Source organism: Verticillium alfalfae, genomic scaffold, assembly GCF_000150825.1.
Source record: "Verticillium alfalfae VaMs.102 supercont1.15 genomic scaffold, whole genome shotgun sequence".
Taxonomy (NCBI): domain Eukaryota; kingdom Fungi; phylum Ascomycota; class Sordariomycetes; order Glomerellales; family Plectosphaerellaceae; genus Verticillium; species Verticillium alfalfae.
The window spans coordinates 553,510-579,039 of NW_003315024.1; the positions used below are offsets into that span (position 1 = coordinate 553,510).

General features: G+C 54.4%; 10 protein-coding genes across 10 annotated transcripts in view; 5 read left to right on the forward strand and 5 right to left on the reverse strand.

Moving 5' to 3' along the window:
- The window catches only part of VDBG_09490 (conserved hypothetical protein), a gene marked incomplete at both ends in the record, with an annotated part of 2,624 nt that extends 2,231 nt beyond the window's left edge, over window positions 1-393 (forward strand). The window contains one exon of the mRNA XM_003000249.1: window positions 104-393. Coding sequence (XP_003000295.1) covers window positions 104-393 — 290 coding nt within the window. The remainder of the gene's footprint in view (window positions 1-103) is intronic.
- Window positions 394-2,053: 1,660 nt separating this feature from the next.
- Window positions 2,054-2,841, forward strand: VDBG_09491 (predicted protein; the record flags this gene model as incomplete). Its single annotated transcript, XM_003000250.1, has 2 exons — window positions 2,054-2,299; window positions 2,437-2,841. The coding sequence occupies 2 exons, from the start codon at window positions 2,054-2,056 to the stop codon at window positions 2,839-2,841; spliced, it is 651 nt and encodes a 216-aa protein (XP_003000296.1).
- A 944-nt stretch (window positions 2,842-3,785) lies between these two features.
- VDBG_09492 (conserved hypothetical protein) lies at window positions 3,786-4,715 on the reverse strand (the record flags this gene model as incomplete). Its single annotated transcript, XM_003000251.1, has 3 exons — window positions 3,786-3,920; window positions 4,047-4,366; window positions 4,427-4,715. The coding sequence occupies 3 exons, from the start codon at window positions 4,713-4,715 to the stop codon at window positions 3,786-3,788; spliced, it is 744 nt and encodes a 247-aa protein (XP_003000297.1).
- A 2,884-nt stretch (window positions 4,716-7,599) lies between these two features.
- On the reverse strand, window positions 7,600-8,373 carry VDBG_09493 (predicted protein; the record flags this gene model as incomplete). The annotated part of the gene is made up of 1 exon (XM_003000252.1): window positions 7,600-8,373. One exon carries the CDS (start codon window positions 8,371-8,373, stop codon window positions 7,600-7,602), a length of 774 nt encoding a protein of 257 aa, XP_003000298.1.
- Window positions 8,374-8,968: 595 nt separating this feature from the next.
- On the reverse strand, window positions 8,969-10,393 carry VDBG_09494 (acetylornithine aminotransferase; the record flags this gene model as incomplete). The annotated part of the gene is made up of 1 exon (XM_003000253.1): window positions 8,969-10,393. One exon carries the CDS (start codon window positions 10,391-10,393, stop codon window positions 8,969-8,971), a length of 1,425 nt encoding a protein of 474 aa, XP_003000299.1.
- Window positions 10,394-10,893: 500 nt separating this feature from the next.
- Window positions 10,894-12,380, forward strand: VDBG_09495 (conserved hypothetical protein; the record flags this gene model as incomplete). The annotated part of the gene is made up of 6 exons (XM_003000254.1): window positions 10,894-11,067; window positions 11,127-11,183; window positions 11,308-11,364; window positions 11,414-11,658; window positions 11,706-12,147; window positions 12,216-12,380. 6 exons carry the CDS (start codon window positions 10,894-10,896, stop codon window positions 12,378-12,380), a joined length of 1,140 nt encoding a protein of 379 aa, XP_003000300.1.
- Window positions 12,381-12,467: 87 nt separating this feature from the next.
- On the reverse strand, window positions 12,468-14,861 carry VDBG_09496 (conserved hypothetical protein; the record flags this gene model as incomplete). Its single annotated transcript, XM_003000255.1, has 5 exons — window positions 12,468-12,851; window positions 12,907-13,270; window positions 13,334-13,907; window positions 13,979-14,639; window positions 14,703-14,861. The coding sequence occupies 5 exons, from the start codon at window positions 14,859-14,861 to the stop codon at window positions 12,468-12,470; spliced, it is 2,142 nt and encodes a 713-aa protein (XP_003000301.1).
- A 1,547-nt stretch (window positions 14,862-16,408) lies between these two features.
- On the forward strand, window positions 16,409-18,060 carry VDBG_09497 (aromatic and neutral aliphatic amino acid permease; the record flags this gene model as incomplete). Its single annotated transcript, XM_003000256.1, has 2 exons — window positions 16,409-16,767; window positions 16,830-18,060. 2 exons carry the CDS (start codon window positions 16,583-16,585, stop codon window positions 18,058-18,060), a joined length of 1,416 nt encoding a protein of 471 aa, XP_003000302.1.
- Window positions 18,061-19,610: 1,550 nt separating this feature from the next.
- Window positions 19,611-21,749, forward strand: VDBG_09498 (conserved hypothetical protein; the record flags this gene model as incomplete). Its single annotated transcript, XM_003000257.1, has 1 exon — window positions 19,611-21,749. One exon carries the CDS (start codon window positions 19,611-19,613, stop codon window positions 21,747-21,749), a length of 2,139 nt encoding a protein of 712 aa, XP_003000303.1.
- Window positions 21,750-22,340: 591 nt separating this feature from the next.
- Window positions 22,341-25,027, reverse strand: VDBG_09499 (beta-galactosidase; the record flags this gene model as incomplete). Its single annotated transcript, XM_003000258.1, has 4 exons — window positions 22,341-23,945; window positions 23,993-24,374; window positions 24,525-24,709; window positions 24,902-25,027. The coding sequence occupies 4 exons, from the start codon at window positions 25,025-25,027 to the stop codon at window positions 22,341-22,343; spliced, it is 2,298 nt and encodes a 765-aa protein (XP_003000304.1).
- Window positions 25,028-25,530: the final 503 nt, after the last annotated feature.

The window sequence follows — 25,530 nt, forward strand, 5'->3', positions numbered from 1 at the left end:
AAAGGATTTCGACATGGAGACTTTCTATCAGCAGAGACAGTGCAGGCTCGCACTGCCATCTCCGTGGAACATGTCTCAGCTCTGTGCCTGACCAAGGTGGCAGGCCCCGTTCACCAGCATGAACTCCGCCAAGACGGTAATCAGAAACCAGAAAGCGAGTCAAACTTCGGTACTGAGAGCACCTTGTGCAGACAGGGTCTACATTCATATCTTCAGCATTCGTCCCTATCGGCATTCTCCGCCGCAGGGCTCGATTACGCGGTTGGACGTCGCATGACTGCTTGGGACAGTGATACCCAGCTGATCATCTACCGGTGGCAGCGAACCACCCTTCGCCCACGATTCACACGTTACGAAATGCCTATCACCACCATAATTACCTGCCTAATGTGATTCCGGCAATTATTGGTCTCTTTTTACTATCACTAGGGACGTTTCTCGAATCAATTCTCAGCATGTCACGAATTGCCACGCTGTTAGTAAATCGCGTAAGGGACAGTCATGTCAAAGATACGGTTGCTCATGAGAAATGAGAACTTAAGAAGGCCCTGGCTGCTGAATGCAACGCAAGTCAGGGTGTTACACCGCTCGATAACGCAAGTGTATCAGCACAGCCATGCGACGGGACAAGCACGACGCGCCTGATCAGCACCAACAACGGCGGCAACATTTTTCTGATCATTTTCTTGAACGATCTCTCGGTCTAAGAAACCATGGAGGCCGGCACAGCACATCGCGAACGTGCAAACCCTGATCAGACTGCTGACTGAGGTCTTAATGTCCACGTGCGTTATCGATGTTTATGCCCTTCGGTACTTTGTGGTTAGAGTATGGTTCAGTGTGAGCGTCCAGCCCTTTTATTTCCTCACGTGGAGTTGTTAACCCAGCCCTATGCCAGTAAATGGGCATCTGCGTTCCTGATGAGAGCTTCAACGACGTCGCGAGAATCTTCTTGGCGCATGAAGTACTCAAGCTTGCTACACTGCCGCCTATGGTGCCTCATTGTGCTCGCCACTCCAATCTCATCTTTCAAACGGAGGAAATATATTTCAATTCCATCCTGACGCCGTTGTCGCGATTCTGCATCGATTCTAGATCCAGAAACTGTGAGCTCCGTTACGGGGGCTTTCCCTATCCCGATCTGCACATGTCGCACTTCGCGCTGTTGCTCTTGATCATGCATGGTGGCGCCGACCTCGAGGACTTTACCGACGGAATGGACCTCGACATACAGTAGGCTAAGGACGGCATTCACTATGAGAAGTCATAGAAAGGGTCGGGTTCATTCTGCCAAGTGCAAAAATCAGTTTTGGCAGCCAAGGGACTGACATGTTCAAGCAAGAACTTGGATCGCCATGAGTCTTTGCGGTGCACCATTGATCCCAACAAGAAACCGTATCAAGGACATCAAGGAGGGGAAATACAAGACTTGTCAGCGGAGGATCAAGCACAACGTGAATGCACGGACACGAGTGAGAGACAACGCATGAGAGCGAGGCTAGATGAGTCTCGGGGCCCAGCGCAAGTTGGTACAAGTGATATTCTTTTTTTAGGGTATTGAAGCTCTGCCTGAGTACCTCATTCGCTGATGTTGTGGCACATCGGATCGACAGTTGGTGATTCGGTCGCTCTCTCCTACATCTCGAGACCAAGTGCATGATTAGCCGCCCGGCTGGGGCGCTTTTGTTCTTCAGGTCATTGGTCCCCTGGAATCGTGTTGGCCTGCCTTCAAGCCAACTCCTCGCCCGGCTTCTGTTTTACTGGACAAAGAGTGTCAAACCACTTCTACAATTTTTCCGACCTGGCAGAACGCCAGCAGTGAAGCTGGTACTTTGCACTTATGAAACGCATGTCGACATTGGCGACCAAAAGCCGAGGCCGTAGCACACGCCACACCACTATATGAGCTCAGTGCAAGGGAAACATAAAAGAGCGTAGTCATGCCCCTTCTGATGCTTCGGTTTTCTACCTCCGCGCTACGACATTTGAGATCTTTGTATTCGCATTTATCATTCATTGAAAGTCTTCCCTGGATTGCGCATATATTTTCAACATGCCCCATTACACACAGGACGATGTTACCCGTCTCGAAATGCGAACAAAGCATTCAGGGCCGGACCAGATGATGCAGGCTCTAGCTGTGGTTGTTGGTATCTTGGAGCGCAAGAAGATTTCCTACGGAGTAATGGGAACCATGAACCTTTTCTTATGCGGCTCGGGCCGCTCAATGGGCCGTGTTGACATCGCGGTGGACAGTCCGCCGCGCATAGAGGACCTCTTGAGGCTTTTTGACGGACACGTAAGGTCAGTAATAACGGTCAAAGTTCTGCGGTGCCCAAGCCTGGGCTGGGCGGGTCGTACTCGATGTGCTAGAATTCAAAAGTGTCCAGTGGCTGATGAAGGAGCAGCATTTACCAACCCTTGACCCTGCTTCAGTGGGCTGTAGGGGTAGCAAAAATCTTTGTCGATGTCAAAGGCGCGCTGGTGCAGTTTGACTTGACAACCCAGGAATCGCTAGCCGCCGTACTTCCCCGCGGCATTGCGAGATCAGTTGAGAGATTTACTCCGAGGACTCGCTTCGCCACATTTGAGTGCAAACTTCTGGAGATTGGGCCTGTTGTGGCCACCATACTCAAATCGCATTACAATCTCAGGGCGGCAGGCGACTATCATGACCTGATTTTTATTGTTACTTCTCGGAAGTGCTCATCCCTGGTCAGAGATGCTTCGGACAACTTCAGGCAGGAGTGGAAATATGCTTTCCTGGAGGCAGCTCTCAAGAGGGATCCGTCAATGACACAGGCCATCAGCTGGGCCCTCAACATGCCCCACGCTTTGTAGAGTCCTCATCGGTGAGATGGCGGCCTGAAGCTGGAACTTTTGAGGTTGAGGCTGGGGGAGAAATGGAATGTTAACAAAGCGAGGTGTATCAATACATCGGGCTATGGTGTAAGCTACGTATAGCGTGAGATCTCTCAATACCTAAGGTACCCACTGATTAATGGCTGGCCCCCTCGTGATAATTTTTCAGGTTCAGAAACAGGAACCTCGAATTCCAGGTGCGTCAGCTTTGCACGTCAGAAAAGATGCGTGGAGGGTTTTGGCTGCTTCAGAGCCTCCGACCGTCTGGTTGTCCCCATGCAAGCACAACTGAAATTCAATCGAATGCGACAAAATCGTTGGAGTCTGGAGCGCTCGAGGTCTATCGTACTTTTCATGTTTGTATGCTGCAGGTATTCTGCTTCAGTATTGATACCGAGAGGACTATACTAACAAGGCGGGAAATGCCGCTCTTCTTGTTTGCTTGTCTCGAATTGTGGCATTGTATGAAATTAACGAGACGTCTTGTCTCTAAGTCTAGTTGGCTGAAAAAAGATGAAATGAAAAGAGCCTCCAACGCCAAACTTAGAAAGTAGAAGACATCATGCCCTCCCCGCGACAGCCTTATCGGACACCTCGATTCCATGTGCCATGGATTCATAGCTGCTCATCGAGCCTCCACCGCCCCGGCTGAACGACGGCTCGTCGTGCCCCCCACTGGCGCTTGTTGTTCTTTGTATGTACGAGCTGGTAGGCGACTGGTCGATCAGGGTATCTGTATCGTTGTGGCTAAAGGGCTTGTCGCCCGGCGCGGGCTTCTTCATTGTGTGCATTTCAACTGTGGTTGTGACAGTAGCCCACGGCCTGTTCTTGCCGTCCTTTGGCTCGTCCAGAGAGGGGGGTGCTGTGACTTGAGGGTCGTGTCCGCCCGCGGTGCCGTGTGTGCCGTGAGAGCGCGAGAAGCCTCATCCGAGCTGGTGTATCCTGCTTGCGGGCGATCTTGGCGATGAGTCCGCCATGGACATCTCAATCTTGAGCTTGACGATGTAGGCCAGGGGGTGGAACTGCATGTACCTGTGGGGGGAGATCACCGTCAGTAGCTGAAAATGTGTATTAATGCGCGACGGCTTCAAGCAACTTACACAAAGGTGTTGTTCAGGCTCAGGGTGGCGATGATAAGGACATCCATGCTCAGAGAGAAGATGATGATGACATGTGAACCTGACCAAGTTCGAGTACTTGCGGAGACCCAGCTGAACAAGGTTTTGTTGCACGATGCGAATGAAGTAGAAATTGAGACAGGCATCGACTAGCAGGTAGATGACCTTCTCGCAGCGATCCCAGATAAGGTTCACATGGATGTATGTGTCGGAGATCTGCAACCTTGCCGGGACCCAGATGCAGTAAACAGAAATATTGATCGCCGTGATGAGAAAGGCAACGCCGTACTTGAGGCGCCAGACATGTTTCTTGTCGTGAAGCAGAATGGCGCATCTGTTGATGATAATCTGAAGCAAGAACTGAACTTGTAAAGCCCATAAAGTCACTGTGACTTCTGTTAGTTCTGAATAAAAGAATACAGTGCAGGAAGTGGGCCTGAACTGACAGATGCAAAAGTAGAATGCAAAGCTAGGGGGAATGAGCCCCAAGAGGTACATAAAGCAGATGATACCAAAGCCAAGACAAACCAGGATTTCTCCCCAGATCATCCAAACGTAGGCATTTCTGAAGATGGATCTCCGTCGACGCTTGTAGATGGCCCTTGTTTGCTGAATGGCTGACCATGTCGTCAACCAGCCGATACCGAGTGTAAAGCCCCAGGCCAGCGAGGCAATGATCATATCATACTCTGTCACCTCCTCGAGGACAAAGCGGTCGGGTAGAAGCGTCAGCATTGTGGCGGCTGCAAGAAACCGACGGCCTTGGAACCGGTTAACTTCGAAGGTGCGAGGGGAACCGTCCGTGTTCTCAGGCGCAGGTGCACAGCAGCGTTAAATGTAGTGGTTATCCAAATGGACAACCCCTCATGTCTCCTCTCATACATTAGGAGGCGTCGTCGAGAGGAGAAAAAAGGGGCCGTAATCTGTATTAGTGCCTGCAAGCGTGTTCGGTGCCTGCCAAGAACAGTTCTAGCAGTGGCCACTCTACGGCTTGACAGCGACGCTTGTGCGCGTGGGTTTGGTGTCACGGCATGTTTGGCGTCCGTCTGAAAGTGCGCCAGCGGGATGACGTTCCGAGTCAGGGCACAACCACGTTTGATCGGGCGCGGCTTGGTCAACGGGCCCTTGAACCTAGACGGAGAAACGGGGCGGTGCGGCGATCGATTTTCGTTGCAGAGGCGCCAAGAACGGGGTATCCATGCTATGCCATGGTGAAGAGCTTGGAGCTGAGACGCCGGCTGGGCCTCTAGTCTCTCGGCGCCTGCTCGCCAAATAATGCCTGCCTCTTGATGACTCGCTGCAACTCGCTTTAGGATGAACCAAGCCCTCTGAACAGGCTTCATTACTCTGTGGTCATTACATGGGTCTGGCCCTGGCCTATGGAGGATAGACAGAATCCAACTATAGACCAAGGTACGAGCCTGCATCATGGCAGGTGGTGGGCAGTTTCGGGGTCGGCTGTGTTCCGATGGGAGCGCCACCTCCATGTTCTCTCATCTGTTGTTTTCTGATACACCAGACTCAGCTTGCATGGGAGTAATCTAAGGCCCTCCATCCCCCTCCGCCACTCAGCGGCCGTGTCACTTGGAGGTGGGAGCTCGGTGGGCTGTCCGACTTCCGGGTGTCCGCTCTCAAATGTTCTCGCAGAACGACTTCCGCCATAGAACAGACGCTTGTGAAATACCGAGGTGGGTGTTCAAGGAGCGTTGGGCACAGACTGAACGTTTAAGGGTCCTCCGGCCCAACAATGGAGCTAACACACACTTGAGGTCATTCAAGGAGACTGGAACACGGAGAACTCTTGAAAGGCGGCCAAGCACGTGAAGATGTTTGCTGAAGAATTGGGAAGTGCTTGTTTTCCGCAACTAGTTGAGCCCATTTCGCAGTCTAGCATCTTACTATCGTGGTAGTGGGCGGCCTAGAAGGCAGCTAGGGGACCCTGGCGAGATTTGTAGATCAGGCCAAGTTTTTCTCCCCTTCATACGAGCCGTAGATCGCGCTAGGGTCGCCCACAACGCACGGTCCGGAAATCAGTCTGGGACGTGATCAGTGTCAATGTCGACATTTCTTCGCCGATACCTCCAAATCAACGCACCGACATCCTAGAAGCAGTTAAGATCACCCAGCCCACTGGGTTGCGGAGGACCTGGTGGAGGGGAAGCGAGGGCGCTCGGTAAGCAGACCTTCAGGCACCGACCCGAGAGACACCTCTCATCCTCCTTTCGATGATCTGGATGCCTAAGAGGCCCTATGTGCCCTAGTTCCTGTGGCGCTAATAGTGCTATGATCGGCTCACTGGTGGCCGGCTGGTTGCCGGCCGGAGGTGAGCGCCACAGAAATTCAACCGTTCGGTTGATCAGGCTCGGTGCTACAGCGCTGAACTGGGTGAGAACTTGAATCTGTGTTCCCACCAGCACGGAGAGCTTCGCGTCCGTAGACGCTACTCTTCCTAGCAAGCCTCACCTCAATCTATGTAGCCTCCTGAAGACAAGATTTGCCAGCGCAAAGTCAAAGCGCATATGACCCCTGTACGCGTGGCGGCCCTTTCATCCCCACAATAGCGTTGACTCGCGTGGTTCATCTGGGTCCAGGTCTAGGTCCCAACTATCTGGTATGGCGGATGTTTACTGCTCCTGGTCTTCGCTTTCATTATCCAATGAAAGGCCAACTTTGCCCCCTTGCTCCACGTTGGAGGAATCGGTGCTAGGAACAGGACCTCATAGCCATTGAGCCAGAAGGTCCGGCAGATTCTACGTGGGACAACCACCAGGCTTGCTTGGTCTCCCCGAGAGCGACGCACTTGGGTGACGCCAACGGCTTGCCAAAGGCTAGAGGAAGCCAAAATACGCACAGTCCAGAGGAATTTCGTATTATGCCGAATGGAAAGTTCCGAATATTCCTACAAGCCGGGTCTATGAGGTGCGACACTTTCCGTTTGCCCCTGAGAAATCTTCAAACAAGCAGCAAAGGTGGATGAATCTCGAAGGGCCACTTTCACGTGGGCTTTGGACCCGTTCCGTCGGGTGTGAAGCGGGGACAAGTGCCCAGAGATGGGTCCGAGCTACATTCATTTGCCATTTAGTCGCAAATGAGATCTAGCGGTCCTACGGAGTTTCAACCTTAGTTACTACGGAGCCTGCCGTCGCTTGGGTTCTCGCCACAACTGTGGCGGGTGATTGTCCCTATTCAGGCTCTCCGTTCGGGCACGAATACCAAGAATGGTCCTCTTGGTTGAGAATAAACCCGCAGGAAGAAGCTCTCAGTATGGGAATCTCACAATTTCGGTCTTGTGGGAACCCACTCAAGTCTCCGCGGAGACAACACCATGTCACATTTCACAGCAATTTAATGGATCAAGATGAAGAGATTCGGAGGTTATTTATCTGCGTAATGCTAACAATCTGGGGGGCGCGATGACTGGCAGCCGACGACAAAAGAAAGGAAGATTTTGCACAGCCAATAATGATTACTCGTCCTGTCCAAGGGCAGTCTTAGCCTCGAGAAAGGCACCAAGGGTCCACAAGCTGATCGCAGCTGGGTTGTAGATCGGTTCCCGCCCGACCTCAGGCTCGTCGCTCCAAGCATTATGGCCTGAAAGACTCGTCGACGGTCCAGTCGCCTATCCAGACCGAGGAGTCCCCGCTAGTTCGGCAGCATGGCCGCTTTCACAGTCACGCTTCCAGGGTTGGTCGCCTTCGAGCATATTTTCCAGCTCAGTCAGCTCGTCACGAGGAATTTCTGCCATGTGACGGAATTCGTTTACCATGAGTTGGGTACCTCGGATGAAGTAGAACCATCGGTCATTGAACTTGCCTGGTCCTACGAAGTCGAAGTCGATTTGGTCAGTTGGCTTAGGAAAATAGTGCTCGAAGATCCTGTTCCACTCGGTTAGCATATCGGTCCACCAGTGGTTAAGGGCGACAATGTCGCTCAGGTTCCTAAATTGGAGCTCGATCAAAGTCGGCAGTTCATCTTCACCGTTTCCGGTGCCACCATCATTGGTGGATGCCTTGAGAAGATGGAGGGGCGAATTTCCAAGGACAGAGCAACGCGCAATTTCCATTCTCATCCCTTCTTGGTCGCCTTCAGACCAAAAAGGAGGATCACGGGTCATGAGCAGCTTGAACATCTCATCGTTGTGTTTCATCTGCGCTTGGCCAACCTTTTGAATGATGTCCCAAACCATCTCATTGAGGTCCATGAGTGCTTTGGCGCGGTCACCGGCCTTGAGATCTTTCTCGATGTCGAGGTCCGTGTGGAGATTATCGCCAAAACCAGGGTGCAGACCCAGCAGAGTAAGTGCTTCAACCCCTGTGATCAGCGCTGGGGAGGGCGGCCCGGGTGTTCCAGACATCTTGGGCGAGTTAGGAGTCTGCTCAATCTCTTGGTTCATTTTTGCGTTCTTGGACGTGTTACTGCTCATTTGTTTTCGTTGCTGATGATTTGGAATTTACTTGATGGTCCTTGTCACGGTATTTATACATTATGGGCGCTTGTCCCAGGCCGGTAGATTTCTTGCAAAGTACCTGTTCATGCCGCATGTCTAGTAATTGGGGCCTTGTAATCTGCAAGATTCACGGACTGGCGCGTAGAATGTTTCGCACAATGCGCAGTTGGCTATTGTAAGGGGCTTGTAATAATCACAACATGCACTGAAACGCCAGAGCAAGAGGTCCTTCAAGACTGAAACACGATTTCAAAGCCAACGTGGTTATTTCACACGTTCAATCCTTAAGGGGGATTAGCTTCATGGGAAGAGAAATTGATTTCGGACATGGCAGTTGCTGTAGGCGTTGTTTTGCGTTCACCAGAATCAACACCCATTCAGCTCTGCGTCGCCCAGCGGGAACAATATTCTGTACTCAACGTAAACCATGACGTATCTCATGACTTAAATTTGGACAGGAGGGAAACGTCTGGATGCACTGTACCAATGATAGGTCTATTACGCTGTCATTCATCATTCAATTCTATAAGACTGTCTTTTTTCACAAGGCTTCGCCCTCGACGGCCTCTACGGCAGCCCGAAGGACCTGGCAAATGTGACGCAGCTGCTGCTCTGTCACAATGAAAGGAGGTGCGATCAAAATATGGTCCCCCTTTGTTCCATCCACGGTACCGCCACCAGGGTAGAGAGCCACTCCGGCTTGGTAGGCAACCTGCTGGACCCGGGCACCGAATCCCATTTTAGGATCAAAGGTCTCTTTCGAGGCCCAATCTTGGACAAACTCAACTGCCCAGAAAAGACCCCGCCCACGAATGTTGCCGACACTCCGACAATTTCTCAGCTCGGAGCGCAACAGGTCTTCTAGCACTCGACCCATCTTGGCACATTGGTCAACCAGATTGTCACGCTGCACAATCTTCTGCACTGCCAATGCTGTCGCGCATGAGATGGGATGCGCTTGGTATGTGTGTCCGTTGTTGAAAGCGTTGGTGCCGCTCCTCAGCACATCCACGACTTTGCTGTGGACCAAGACGCCTGCGATGGCTGCGTATCCACCTCCGAGACCTTTTGCGACAGTAACAATATCTGGAACAATGCCTTCTTGCTCGAACGCGAAGAAGGTCCCCGTACGACCAACACCGCACATGATCTCGTCCAGGATTAGGAGGATTCCGTACTTGTCGCACAGAGAGCGCACACCCTTGAAGTAACCTGTTGGTGGGGTGACACAGCCGGAGGTGGCGCCCATTATGGTCTCTGCAACGAAAGCGACAACCTTTTCAGGACCGACACGAAGGAACTCATCCTCCAACTCCCGAAGTAGCCTTGCTGTGAATTGGGCCTCGCTCTCTTCCTCTCGCATGTAGCGATACGCGTATGGTGGTGATACACTCGATACGTGGGGATAGGCGAACCCCTCGTATGGCACTTTGCGCGCGAGGTTGGACGAGATGGACATGGCGCCAAGCGTGTTTCCGTGATAACTCTGCTGTCTGGAAACAAAATGAACCCTTTTTGTCTCGCCCTTTTCGTAGAAATATTGCCGGGCGAGCTTGAGGGCTGACTCGACAGCCTCGCTGCCGCTGCCGACAAAAAGCGCTTTCTCCAGACCATGCGGGTTGCCGTTGAGAAGTATGTGAGCGAGCCCCTCGGCCGCTGGTGTAGTGTAGGCTTGTGTGTGGACATAACTAACTTTGCTTGCTTGCTCGAGCATGGCGGCTTGAACTTCTTCATTGCCGTGACCGATGAGGGCGACGGCTGCGCCGCCGCAAGCATCAATTACTGTTTGGCCGTTAGACAGGAATAGGTTTAGACCCTTGGCAGAGTCGACCATGGCTGGCGTGTGAACGAGAGACCGATGAAGCAGATGGCCATCCTTAGAGAGTTTGGAGGTTGCATGCGGTGATGAGTTGCAAGGGAGCGGACAAGGCTCAGTCGCAACGTCGTCATCTCTTGATGGAGCCATGGTGATGCGGCAACAGTGATTTCTGTGTCAATGAAAGGGTTCGAGGATGATATTTTCGAGTTGTTCGGTGTGCAAGATACGATGAATCAAATTGAGGTGAGTGCTCTCATGTCACATCCAGGATGGCAACATCCTCCCTATAAGTCATAGGTCTCGCAACGTCCGTTGTGCTAGATTCGCGAGTGAGTCACGCAAAGCCGATATGTCCGACTTTCTGGCTCGGCTTAGGTTCGGGCACGGCTTTCGGATTGCACGCCTTTCCCGGTGACCTTTTCGGGCTGTTGATTGTTGTGGTGGACCTTAAACTTCCGATAGCCGACCCTGACTCGGCTTTGCGTGCAGAGCCTCAAATCCGAATGCCGTTCTCACGGCTCACGGCATGAGCGAGATCTAACATTATCAACCTGTATATCTCATAGTGCACTTTCTTCCACGTAGGTAAATACTTCGTCGTATTTTGTTCTTCGTTCATTTTTTTGTTGTGCAGCTCAATTATCATCATGAAGCAAAACGCCATTCTCACAAGCTTCCCGGCCATGCCGTCTGCCGAATCTGAAAATGGCAACGATGCTAGCCAATCAGATACTGACTGTAACCTCGAAAAGCCTGGATTCGATGATTTCGACGGGAAGCAGGCTTGGGTCGTGGTCACCGCAGCCGCTTGCTCGTTATTTGTATATCTGGGTGTTCTCTATTCTTGGGGCGTCATGCAAGTTAGACTGCTGGAGACCAGCTCGACATCACTTACGACGCTGATGTTCATCGGCTCCCTGGCATCGTCTTTCATGGTGTCGGTTAGTATACCGGCCGGACTCATGGTACGAAAGTTCGGGTATCGAATCACGGCTTTAACCGGAGCAATAATGATGGGGCTTGGAGAGTTTCTGGCAAGTTGGTTGACTCACCGTGTTGAGGCGCTGTTCATTGTTCACGGCGTCATGTTTGGCATGGGCGGCGGGCTATCCATCTTTGTGAGTTGATTGCGAACAATACTTGACCGTGACCAAGCTGACAGCCAAGGCCGTCTCAACCGCTCCTATTCGTTGGTTCAAGAAACACCGAGGCCTCTCCATGGGCATCGTTCTTGGCGGCGGCAGCGTCGGATCAGCAGTCATGAGTGTGGTCACTACTGTTCTGGTCAAGCATGTGGACGTCGCCTGGACCTTTCGCATCCTTGGGTTCCTCCTCTGGGCAGTCTGCATCCCATCAGCATTCTTCATCCGGCCACCCCCTGGCTCGGACAACTCGCATCTTCAACTGCAATGGTATGTGTAAAAGAAAATGGTCCTGTCTTTGAGTTTGACAATGATAGGTTCCGTTTCCGAGATTCCAAGTTCTTAATCCTTCTCCTCGGCACCGCCTGCGCAACCTTCCCCCTCTTCATCCCACCTTACTTCATTCCGATTTTCGCTCGCACTGTGACGTCTTGGGAGCATGCTGCCGTTCTTGGCCTCGCTGTTTGGAACGTCGCGTCAACGATCGGCCGCGTCGGCGCCGGGCACCTATCGGACTGTCTCCTCGGTCCAATGAACAGCCTAGTGCTGTGCCTGCTTCTCACAGGCCTAAGCATGCTCGTTGTGTGGCCATTTGCGTCATCAATGGCAGTGCTCATGACTTTCATCGTCTTGAACGGCATTGGGTGCGGCGCGTTCTTCAGTCTGGTACCAGTGGTGCTAGGGTCTGCGTTCGGAGCCACGAATGTGTTGGGGACAATCCCTTTGATTTGGACAACGTGGTTCTTCGGTTTCTTCTTTGTAGGTGACCCTCCTGTCGGCTGTGTGGGTTATGGTTGTTTCTGAGCTCTGCTAATCATTGAATCCAGGGTTCACCCATTGGTTCCGGTCTCTACTCGTTGGCAGGACGGGGCGACAGCGTCGAGGCGTATCGGCCAGCAGCGTACTATGGCGGCGCCATGTCTCTGATGGGCATGCTCTTCATCCTCGCGGTTCGGTCGATGCAGAGCAAGACCGTCTTCACGAAGGTGTGAAAAGTCTGCATGATGCGCTGATGATTATGATTCATGAGATAGACCTTAGACAACCGAAGATAGACTGAGAATCATGCACACGACAGCTCACGCGTTCATGACTCCGCCAAAAGAGCCAGTCATGTCTACGTCCTCTAGCATAGACCACCAGTTCGGCCAGACGACTTGCTCGTCGGTACCGCTACTCACCTCTGCCAACATCTGTCCCAGCAGCGCGCTCGCATCGGCGGGTGGCTGCTCGTCCCCGGCAGTGGTCGACGTCGTTGGTGGATTGGTCGGCGTTGGCATGGGCTCCGTCGGCGTCTCGGCGCTGTTGATCTCCTGCAAATGCTGGTCTGAACGGTCGACGTTGCGGAATTCATGGAGGGACTGGTGGAGATGGTTGAAGTCGCTCCGCGACTTGCCTCGGTAACGGGAACGATTTGCTGCCGCACGCTCGTAAAGAAGGGACGTGTTTTGTATCGTTTTGATCTAGTCGATGTTAGGTTCCAAATAAATATATTGAGTACAAGAAACAGAAGCTCACCCATCCAGAACCCAGCTTCCAAACGGACTGAAACTCCTTCAGATAGTCAAGAGTCCAGTTCATGAGCTTTGCGGCATCGGGGCTTCTCCCCAGGTTCATCCGAGGAAAGAAGGAGACGTAAAGATTCATGCAACACGCTGTGAAGGCGCAAAAGCCGACAAAGGGTGTCATGAGCAGGCCACCGCACTCGGCAGTCTCATGCAGCAGCCGCGCGATCTTTTCGGCAGCACCGAAAAACTCACGGGCCGACTCGTCCCACCATCCCGCGGGCGCTTCAGCCTGGAGACACGGATCTACCGGGCCCCGGGGGATCTGGTCTTGCTCCGGCAACAGGGGAAAGTATTCTCGGTGAAGCATGAGAGTACTGTATTGTCAGTCTCTGCGCATTTCTCAGAGCCAGGAAGGCCTCGCAGCCATGTACACATACCTCACATAGTAGAGAAGGTTCAAGTACGTGAACGATTCGCCATATCCCAGAGAAATGTGCACAGCCGCGCTGTTCTCAGGATACAGCAGCCTCCGATGCTGACCGGCCCTCCACTCCTCCAGGCTCCTCCTCAGCTCAGCCCAGACGGTGCCCTCGACCCATGGACAGTTCTCGGCGCGACACATGCCCTCGGCCCTACGGCCGTCGTTGAACACAAAGGCCATGACTTGAGCCCATACGTCGAAGCCGCCGACCATGATCTCGAAGCTCTGCGTGATGTCGAGCGGGCCGGAGACGCTGGGCTCGGCTGCAGCGGGTGGTGCGGCCGGACCAAAGGCGAACTCGACGGCAGACAGGGGACGACCGACGCGGAGCTTGCGCATCTCGGTGCGGGGAAGCATGCGGGGGTTGTAGGTGCCCGCATTGACGGTGCAGTCCATGATGAAGCAAGCCCAGTAGGTACGGGACTCGACGGCGAGGGTCAAGGGGTCATTGGGTGCAGGTGAAGGTATATCGAGGGGATAGGGGGCCACGCGGGCCGAATGTAGGGCCTGCATGATGCGGATGGCGATGCCTGGCGTGCGTCAGCTTTTTTGTTGCGCAAAGCCAGCGCCTGATGGGGCCGAAAGGAGAACAAGGACTTACCACAGTAGATCCATGCCCGGTGGAAGTCGCGCGAGCCCCATTCGTGAAGCGTGATGATGAGAAGGGTCTGGACTACTTGCACCTTTGGCGGCTGCAAGATAAACTCTGAGAGATGCTCTTTAGCATACGAGGCATAGACATCGCGCGGCAGCAAGATGCGGTCTTCATGGTCACGCAACTGGTCTCTTGTGACGGCAAGGGCGGCGGCTAGGAGGACTTGACTCTCTTTCTGGGACCTCGGATCGACCAGGTCGCGCATGAAGACGGTAGGATGAAGGACTGCGAGCTCGGGATACTTGCAGCTGAAGATGTTGAGCGTCTTGAGAATGATGCTGTTCGGTATGGCAGCAAGATGTGCTGTGATGTTTCCGAGGCTCGGGGCCTCATAAGACTGGCCGGGAGCATGTCCATGTCCGCGAACATGACGCTGGCTGGAACTGCTGATACTTGCGTTGACTACCGAACCTGAAGAATTCGGGCCCGTCTCATGAGCCTCGAGGACGGCATCTCCTGGTGTGTCATCTCGAGAGCCTGCAGCAGCAAGTCTCACCCTCTTCGGCGTCCTGGCACCAGGCTTGTCTGGTCTCGAGAGCCTACACTCAAGGTTCCCCGCCTTCTCGCACTTGCGACACGGCGGATGCCCCTCGTTGACGCACTTGACCTTGTTCCGCCTACCGACGGGTCAGCCCAGATTAGCATCAGATCGGTCACGCCATCGAAACACGGGGTAACGCTGAGGGAGATCAGTCCACTTCGAGGGGAAGAATACGGGGTAGATGGACACATGGCATAATGGCCCAAGGCAGAATAATACAATACGGGGTAGAGACGGCTCAAAGTCTCGGCCCTCTCCCTTTCCCCAGATCCACTTACCGACAGACATCGCATGACAAGCTGGACCTCATGGCAGATGGGTCTCTCCAACGAATCGCATCGGCTTTGGGCAAGAGTACACGATGAATAGTGCTACAAGCAAGTCGAAATTGAAAAGCGAGGGTGGGAAAAACTCAAACCCGAGCTTTTGCTGAATCGAGTCTTCCTCGCATTTCCGCTCCCCCGCTTCCCGATGCCTTAGTGCCGGGTAGCGTCCTCCGGGATCGGATCATCCACCACGTTTTTTTTCTTCGTATTTGTGTTCCTCGAAATTTCTGGCCAGCCAGCAGAATCCGAAGACCGAAGCACGGCCGCCCAGAACGGGAAAATAGAAACAGGGCGCGCGGTCCGACCCGGGAAGTTCGCCGCACCTCTCTCCCCATTATGCACCAGGATACTCGTAAAGGCGTGTGACATGGCTTCTTCCCCTCAGTCGCAGGGAGCGTTTGTGACGACGCTTTACATAAACAGAGTTTCAATATTGTCTGTTCTCTGCCATTTTCCCCCAGGAATCGTGTCATAGTTATCATGTAAAAGGCAAAAGGCGTGCCTCTCCCCACGGGGAAATAGGGGCCAGCAGCACCCATCTGGCATTTCGTTTGTCATGGCGAGGGGCACAAAGGATGACGGCTTCATGCGACGGCGCTCGAGCGGTGGGCCGAGTCACACAGAGAATTGCGGGCTTGGCTGGAACCGGGGGGGTCGTGGTCACGGTCCGGGTTTGGGTGCTCCGTGAGGCTCTTGCGGCCCTCCTCGAGCGCAGTCGAGTGCCTAATGGATTGACAGTTATTAGTCAAAGGTCCATTTCTTTGCTCCATACCGGGTCCATTTCTTCATCTAGTCCCGCTCCGATCCTCTGTCGAGAGGGCGTCTTGGAGGCGGACCAATACGTAAGGCTTACCCAACGGCAGATTTTTTACGGAACCCGCGGCGGGCCTTCGAAAAGCTTAACGTGCGTTCCATGGAATGTCTCGTGTGCTTCTCTGCATACAAAGAAGAACAAATTTGGAGAGGGGGCGCACTGTAGGTGCGTGTGGCTTGCAGGATCGGAATGTCTCACGGCTGACGACGAGAAAAAGTCAAATCCTAGCTTCATTCCATCTGAGCCGACTGCCTGCGCGCAGCAACCTGTGGCAAGCCGTCACAATCTGCCTGTGATGTCTCGTAATAGCCGGGGAGGCCCTAGCCCCTTCAACGTCTAGCACGGCCAGAAAAGCGAGAGGCCGGCCTTCTTCCGCACCGAGGCTCACGTCCGGGGGGCCCGATGGGCGCCTGGAGCACCCTAACGCCAGAGCGCCAGAGGACAATGAGTCGGCGCCGCCAGGTTCTGGACGAGTCACAGGCCGTCCATTTCTGGGCCCGGCTCCATGCCGCAGCTGTCGGCCGAATTTCGCCCTCGCGCGGGACCCATCATTGACGCATCGCCTCCTTGCTGGACCTGTTGTAACTGTTGGCCTCGTGGTATTAGTCAATGCGAAGGAGCCGATCGCGGAATGGCCATGTGGGATATATCTTGAAGCTGCACCCGGTCGAGCTGTCAGGAATGTGCACGGTTTTGCAGTGGTTCTCTGTTTTCCCTCTTTTCTGACTTGAACTGCTGCTCTAGACGTTTCAGGTGCTGTCTTTGCAAGTCAGTCTCGCGACAACAGGTGAAGGACACATTGGTCTGCCTGCCACTCCTTGACAGACCTCAACATCAATCTCTCTCCATATCATCCTATCGCACACAATATGGGCAATTCTGCCGACTGGACGAATGCCCCCGACGCTAACGTGTCGGGTGGTCCCAACACCAAGAACGAGGGCTATGGCGATGCCGTGCCCACGTACGAGGCGCCCGCCGCCAACAACGACGACGGCGGCATGCTCTCAAGCGAGGAGGGTGAGCTCATCAACTATAAGACTCTCAACTGGTGGTATGTTGCCTTTTTGGTCAATCAGTCGTTAGAGGTGTTTCGGGCAGCTGACAAATCCTCAGGCAAGGAGGTATTGTCCTCATTGCTGAGACGGTCTCCCTCGGCATTCTCTCCCTGCCTTCGGTGCTGGCCACCGTCGGTCTCGTGCCCGGTATTGTGCTCATCCTCGTCATGAGCGCGCTGTCGACCTACTCGGGCGTCGTGCTCGCAGAATTCCGCCGCGCCTATCCCTTTGTGCAGAACTTTGGCGACGCCGTCGAGGTCATGGGCAAGCCCATCGGCATGGGCCGCCTCTTCCAGGAGATCTTCGGCTGGGCGCAGGTCATCTTCCAGGTTTTCGTCATGGGCTCCCACCTGCTGACCTGGACCATCTGCCTCAACACGCTGACCAACAGCTCGACCTGCACCATCGTCTGGGCCGTTGTCGGTCTCGCCGTCTTCTGGGTCCTCAACCTGCCGCGCACCCTCAAGTGGACGTCGTACATGTCCATGACATCGTGCCTCTCCATCACCGTCGCCATGCTCATGACGCTCGGCGACGTTGCCGCCGAGAAGCCCATAGGCTCAGGCTCGATCGAAGTCGCCCGCCACCTCGGCTTCACCGGCGCATTCCTCGCCGTCACCAACATTGCCGTGGCCTTCTCGAGCCACTCGTGCTTCTTCAGCGTCATTGGCGAGTTCAAGAACCCCGACGACTGGCCCAAGGCGCTTGCCCTGCTCCAGATCTGCGACACGACCCTCTACCTCCTCGCCGCCATTGTCATCTACGTCTACGTCGGCCAGGACGTCCCGTCGCCGGCCCTCAGCGCCGCGCACTCTCCCACGATGCGCAAGGCCATCTGGGGCGTCGCCATCCCCACCATTGTCATCGCCGGCGTCATCTACGGCCACGTTGCCGCCAAGTACATCTTCTCCCGCATGTTCCGCGATACCAAGCACATGATCCGCCGCACCAAGCTCTCCAACCTCGCCTGGGTCGCCGTCACCTTGGGCATCTGGGTCCTCGCCACCGTCATCGCCGAGTCCATTCCCGTCTTCAACAGCCTGCTCGGTCTCATCGCTGCCCTCTTCGCCAGTTGGTTCTCCTACGGCCTCCCCGGCATCTTCTGGCTGTGGATGCACAAGGGGAACTACTTCTCCAGCAAGGCGCAGACGTGCCGCTTCGTTGCCAACGTCGTGCTCTTCCTGACTGGCTTTCTCATCTGTGTGCTCGGCCTGTGGGCTTCCATCGAGGCCATCGCCACGGAGAAGGGCACCAAGCCTTGGACGTGCGCTAGCAATGCTGCCGAGTGAAGGGACTGGTGGTCTGAGATAGAGAGTTGATCCATAGCGATTTGCATCCATGTTTTTTTTCCGACTATTTCCACTTTCTTCTTGTGACTGCTTGTAAAATTTGTGATGTAGATGAATTCTCACGGAAAGTCTCTTCCTTACCTTGACGATCTCCCGCTGACGAACGCGACAACATTATACGAAACCGTGGCAACAATTCTCACCCTTGCGATGCGAGCTGCGTGACAGAATACAGCGGCCCGCCGTGTCCACACCCAGCAACTCCCCGGCGAACCCCTTGACGGCAGTGCCGACAGAGCGCCAATCGACGACGACGACGTTGACCGCACGCCGCTGGCCTGTCGCGCACCTCGAAGTCAGATAATAATGAGCTCAGGACTATCTAGACTCTAGTGAGTCCGACCACACATGGACGCCAGGTACGTCAGTCACGCCGGCGTAGGGTCTGCTCTCCACGCTGGACTCTTAGGACTCTTATGCTGATATCGTGCCCTTGACGTTCCGCATCCTATACCGCCCCAAAATTCTGGCCCTCAATACTCTCAATACTCCCAACCAAAATGGGGGCAAGGCGGTCGAGAGCTGTAATGAGTTTCTCTTGGCTCATCATGAATGTCCCAGTCGTTGGGCGAGGAACCTCGAGGCGGTCAATGGCGTCATCGCCCGCACCGGCGTGCTCCATCACGAAGTGTATGGTCAATGCTCAGCTCTTGAGGAGGGTCAAGATGGCCCTGATGTCTTGGAGCAAGACTTTTGGCACGGAGAGTAGCACATGTTCGCCTGTGATGTGTGGCTCGTGGCGAGGCGAGAGGATACGTTCCTTGGACACGTGAAGACGTTGGAGGAAACAGATGCGATAGGGTGCCAAAAGAGGTGCTTGTCTCGTTCGTAGGAAGCATCCTCGGAGCTTGGTTGCCTCCGGGATGGCAGTATTATACGTACGGCAGGGTGCATATAGTATTGCGATTGGCAAGATTAGCGTGATCGAGGCGAGGGCTTGGTGAGGTGGACGGGATGCTCGAGAGCCTTGTCGGACGTCTCAGCATATACAGTCGTACGCAGGCGGGCGTATGATGAGCCATTTGCCCAAAATTTCGAGTCTACGGGTAGAGAAACGGCCATCGAGGGCAAGATTGCGGGAGCAGACTCGGGAGGAGTTGCAATCTAATGTTGACCTGGTGATGCACTGTTGGAGTTCAGAGGGATTAGGCAAGGTCGGAAATGGCGACACAGGAGCGCAGTATCGCTGGTCAAAATGCTGAGTCATGGTCATGTGACTTGGCGTCTGACGCTCGAATCTTGACGCGTCTCGCCTTTGGGTGAATTTGCTGACCTAAGGCTAAGGCGCCTCAGCCCGTTTCCTGCTCTGGCTCCCTGTCGTCGACCTCATTCATCCAACACGTCGACTGATCATATCATCTTCCAACTCTCATTTACATCAACTCCCATACATTTAGTCTTTAATAATGTCCTAGATTCTCCTTGTTGAGCAGCCATATTTGAGGAGACCGTCGTTAGACCTCCAGACGCCTGCCATCGTTGGCCCCACCATGGCAAGACTTCGGCCAGAGGAGTCTCAAGACTCCGCCTCGGAGGACGACTCATCAGTCATCGAACAGGAGGTCAGGATCGTTGGTGCCAAAGACTTTGAGTCGTCAGGCTCGGAAGCTGAAGAATCTGACAGCTCTGATGGCTCGCAAGCGCCCCGAAGAAAGGCCCGTCACGGTGACTTCTTCGACACGGAAGCCCTCGACGACAGCGCCAGCGAAAGCGAAGATGGCGAGGGCTCTGACGCTTCGGACGATTCAGACGATTCTGATCCCTATGGAAACTCCGGAGCACGAGCGAAGCCCTTCTGGGGACACGCTGTCGCTGGACCCCGCTCCTTCCCTCAGTTCATGCGGCTACCTATCGAGCTGCGTGCGCTCATCTGGCACCATTTTTGCGATGATCTGAACGTATCTCACCGTGTTCTGGAGTTTTCTATTCACAGGAACGTGGACGGAAAGTGGAAAGCTTTTGCCGGCAGCTCGTTGCTCGCGAGAACGACCGCCTCGCGGGCCATGCTCTCCGTCTACCACGAAACCCGCAACCTGTATCTCGGCAGGTATCCACATGCCCTCGACTTCTCTACCGAAGAAGCCAAGCCCGCCACGTTTCACTTCAACCGGGATAGCGATATCATCATGGTCTCGGCCAGCGACATCGACAACGGCTTGGAGCACCCAGCACCCTCCAGCCATGCGAACGGTCCCGACGCCTTTGAAATCCCCGGCTTCTCAGACAGGATCAATCATCTCGGCATGCAACTGCCGCTCGACAGAGGGAGCGACGTGGACCTCGTTCCCTATCAGTACTTTCTAAGCATGCGCAACTTGAAGGCCGTGTACCCCTGCTTCGACGTCGATGCCCATCAAATTCACGTGTCAGACTTGAAATGGTGTTTCTCCGACCACGCTGTTTCTTGCCATGCAGATACGGAGGAAATCGAGCCCGGTCTCGGCGAGGATTTCGAGATGATTTATGTGTGGCATGACCCCAACGCCGAGTGCGACGAGGAAGGCGACTGTTCCCCCGTGACTGCTTACACTGGCCTTAGGCCCCTGAGAGAGAGTCTCGTGCATTTCGATGAAGACGAGTTCGATGAACTGAGTGAAGAAGCCAGGTTGGCCACGCTCAAGGAAACGGACAGGCTCGGTGCAATCATGCTCTGCCCTATGAGGCTGTTCTCCGGAAACAGCCACGACGCTCTGCTCAACGTGCTGCGCCAAGCACGATTGCCCGACGGTACGTGGGACGAGGAGCTCCTCGGTCGATTGATGGAGGACGACGATGTGCCAGAGCCCGACTCGTTTCTAGACAACTACGATAGCGACGGTATCGACGACGCTACAGTCCCCGAACCCGAGACGGATGACGACGAGGGCTCTGGGATCGAGAACGACACGCTGGCGATGGAGCTGGCTCAAGGTTGGACTGGGTCTTCTGCTGGGTTCTCGCCGGTGGAAGGTGAGATCCAGACGCACGATCATAGCGTATACACTATCCATGACTCCTCAGAAGAGGACGAAGCAGACAGCCCAGAGGAAGAGGAGGCAGCGTCGCCGCCGAGATCACCAACTAAGCGGATAAGGGGTCGCCAGATCATCGAGGACGACAGCGACGAGGATGTAGCTGGTGACGAGTCGGTCATGGAGATCGCTGCGCCAGAGCCATCGCGGAGTAAGAAGCGATCACGCGTCATTCTATCTGAGGATGAAGACGAGGAAGATTCTGCAGTACAAAGCAGGCCCGCAAAACGAGCACGACCAGTGGTCATCGATGACGATGACGAGGAGGAGGAGGAAGAGTCTGATATTGAGGAGGTTGCTCAGAAGATTCGCGGACGCGGGTCCAGCACGAGGGCGCCTGTGGTTCTGTCAGATTCGGAAGAGGAGGAGTCTGATGATGAGGATGAAGACGAGCCACCAAAAACACTTTCACTCGCAGAACGCCTGCGATTACACCGAGAGGCGAACCCCATTGATGATTCGGAAGAAGGCTCCGGATCAGAAGAAGAGGAAAATGATTACACCAGAGGCACGGACGAGGATGACTCGGACAGAGATTCGGATGATCTGGTGCTAGGAATGGCAGACGATGGCGAAGAAGACGAAGAAGAAGACGAATACGATGACGGATACCACTAGATATCACTCGCCATGAAATCCCAAACTCAGGATACCAGCAAACTTCAAAACGTAATAGAACCTGTCGTGGGCCTAATATGCACCCTCCCTTTCCTCCCAAACCGGCGCTTCCGTCAGCTCGACGTCTCCAAACCCACTCGCCGTGACCATGCCCACATCCCACGCCATACCCTCCACCCTCGCGCCGCCCTCCTCCATCGCCCAAAGCGTGATCCCCACCGTATTCGTCCCGTGATAGTCGAGAATTCCCTCCGGTACAGGGAACCTAGCCTGCGGCCCAATATGCGGCACAAACTTGCCAAACTGGAACCCGTTGACGAAAAGCTGCACCCGGTACGCCCCCTTTCTCTCCCCACTCATGCCGAACCGAACAGCGAGCGGCACATCATACCCGCGCGGCAGGTCGAGCGCAAACTCGGCCGTGTAAAACGACACGCCCGGCGCCGTGCGCCCAGACGTCGGCCCGCCGGCCGCCCAGGACGACGAAGGCGGCGACGGCTGATGGTAGCCCTGTCGCTCGGCGAATAGAGCGCCTTCGTTCAGCGGGCCCGCGTTTCTTGTCTGCGTAGCGTGCGCCGCAGAGTTTACCCGTCAGCTTCCACTTTGACGGCGTCGGGCTCGTGGCCTGAGAGTGGAGTAAGCGAAGAATGGCGGCGCGGCGTCTTGAGGTTTGTCTTCCCCGAGGACGTTATTTGCCGTTTGAGGCCCATGAAGTCGATGACCACGGGTCAGCACGTGCGACGTGTCGGGTTTCAGGGAGGGCAGGGCCCTGGTGAGGGTGCCGCTTTGGGCGGAGGGGGAGCCGGGCCAGGGAGCCGAGGTGCTGGTCGTCGAGCCCAGATGGAAGCGCCGAAAGGCGTGGCCGCCTTGGAGTGTGATGTTGAGGGTAGACTCGGCGGTTGTGGCGGAGAAGTAGCCGCGGTAGATGACGGAGCCGGTGTGGAAGCCATAGTCGCCCGCATAGAGCGAGACGGGTGTCTTGATGGGGAATTTGTCGTTCGGGGAGGTTGTGAGGTCGGCGCCTGTCCAGAGAGAGTCGTCGTATGAAGACTGAATCTCAGGAAGCGAGTCGATCGTCTTCCATTTGAGCTGGCTGAAGCATGGGAGCTTGATCTCAGGCGGAGAGAAGTCTACCATGGCCGTGATCACGCCATGTGAAGACTGTTCAAAGGACAGTTCTCGGCCATTCCAGGTCAGGGTCTTCAGGTCGGCGGGAGCGCCGCCGACAATCTCGATCGGAGTCGTACCGTTGACGTCGCCGACGAGTGCAAGGGTCGACGCGTCAACGTTGGCTGTGCGAACAAGGTAGCCTGCCTTGAGGATGACGTCCGAAGTGCCATAGTCGCCACCAGATCCTGTCGGGGGAACCCAGAAGTTGTAAGCTTCGTTGCGAACCACGAGATAGATGTAGAGGTCTTGATGGACGCGCACGAGTTTGCGGTGAGTTGTCACGTCCCAAGCCACAATCGTGTAGCCATCTCTATCTTCAATCTTGACACCTGAGCCCTCAAGCACCTCACTGTCAGCGCTGCCTGCGCCCTCAATGGCGATTTCGTGATGCTCATCAGGCCCCCCATATAATACAAGCACCGTCTTATCATCGTACTTCTTCCATGTGAACACCTCAGCAGACGAGTAGACCAAGGTATGTTCGCCAACTGAATAGTCGCTAACGTGGATCTTGGAATCGCGCCTCGTCAGATACAGGCTATCTCCAAGCTGTGGAATCACAAGGCCCCCATGGCCCGTTGTCTCAATCTTTAGTTTGTAAGGTACCCTGTCGACGGTATCATACTGCGTGTGTCGTGAAATATAAAACTTTGTGGTGTTCGTCCTGGCTGGCGTAACAGTGACACCGGGATTATCTGTGTAATCTAGAGACGAGTTGAACCTCTCTGCTGCCAGAAACGCGGGCGACACATGAAAGAAGTTGGCCTGCAGCTTGACCTCGCTGTATTTCTCTCGCCAGAGCAGACGTTCTTCGGTGATTTGCGCGCCGTAGTCGTATGACGTGAAGCCTTCAGCGTGGCCCAAGTTACCCCAATTCGTGCCGCCATATGTCATGTATATATTGAAGATTGTGGCACCGACGGCGTAATTGTTCTTGTAGAGGACGCGCTCAAACTCCATGTTAAGAAGGAGGGCGCAGTTCTCAAAGCCAGCGTCGCCCCAGTGCTGGAAGCCTCCGCCTTGGTACTGCGATTATTAGTCTTTCGTATCATAACAGATCCTGAATGAATTACCTCGGGGATTGTGTAAGGTGTATCCGGGGCGATGGCATTATTGATCGCCAGCCAGTCTGTCGGAAGACCGTCTTCTGGCCAGACAGTCGGGTTCTCGCAGTCGAAGCCGAGGGGATAAGAATCGTGGCCATAAATATCTACGCTAGCGGGCGTGTGGGCGGTAATATAGCCGTTCATGTGCGCTTCGTTATTGACGTACGGCACAATGACGCCGGCATCACGGTACTGATTTTGGACGCGTTCCCAGTAGTCATAATCAGGCATTGGGTACAGTTCCTGATCAATCGTGTTCTGGTATTCATTCTCAGGCTGGAAAAGGATGACCGGACCGCCGTTGGTAATTTGATGGGCGGCGATGACCGTTCCAATCTCGTGGGTGTATCTAGAACGTCAGCCTTGCTTATAGAACCAACAATCTCCAGACTTACAGGTCAGTGGCGTTAAAGAAGGCCTCGTTATATGTGCGGAGGGCCCCCGGTGTTCTTGTCAGCCATCCTGGAAAACGCCGCCGGCGACCTCGGCGTTGATATACGGCCCTGGCCGAGGTAGCACATATAGGCCTGCCTTTTTCGCAGCCTCAAAGAACGGGTTGAGATCAAATATGCCATCCATCCGAACTTGACCTCGCTCAGCCTCGATGAGATGCCAATTGATGTAGATGGAGACGCAATTGTAGCCGGACGCCTTGATTTTCTGCAGGATATCGAGCCAGAGGGACTGGACGGGCAATCTTGATACGTTAGGTCTATTGTCATTCAAAAAATGAATGAACACGAACCGAAATGGGTGAAATTCGCCGCTGAACACCATCAGCCTCTCGCCATTAATAAAAAGACTATGATCATCCCAGGTCACCTGAAACAGCGCTGTTAGTGACGAACTCGTTTGAGCCTTTATTTCTTCACTCACAATGTCCTGGGCTTGACGGCTGCCCACTTGTTTGATGTCGTGAACATTCTGGTCAAGTCCTTTGGCCCCGACACTCGTGGCCAACGCCAGACCCAAGAATAGGGCCCGAAGAGACTTGGGCTGCATCTCAACTGATTTCTTCAAGAGTATGAACGATGAGGCTCGCGCGATCTATGCTTGGAGCTCGTGTGACAACGATAGGTGCCACTAGTCCGCTACCAAACTGTCTGTACACAAACAACGCTCAACCTTTAGTGGAACGAACATGCTACCCTTACATACTGCCACCGTTACCGGCACCGACTTCCCCTTCTCATGTCTTGGACTTTCCAAGGCCATCCTACTGTCGATCACCCCGGGCTTGCCCGTCTCTCACTGGTCCGGCAGTACGCTCTTGGCAAGTGTAGCGCACGGTGTCATCGAAGCTAATATACCAAGGAACAGCGATCCATATCCAGGGCCGTCGGCATGTAACTCTGTCGGGTCAAGTTTGAGGTGACGGGAGAAATGGGCGAATCACCACGGTCGGGGATGCGAATGATCAACGGAGTTTCCCCTCCCCCGTGCATACCCCGCGTTCATTCGGACTCGGGAGGATACTGATGGCAGTATTTGGGGCCGATATTCCG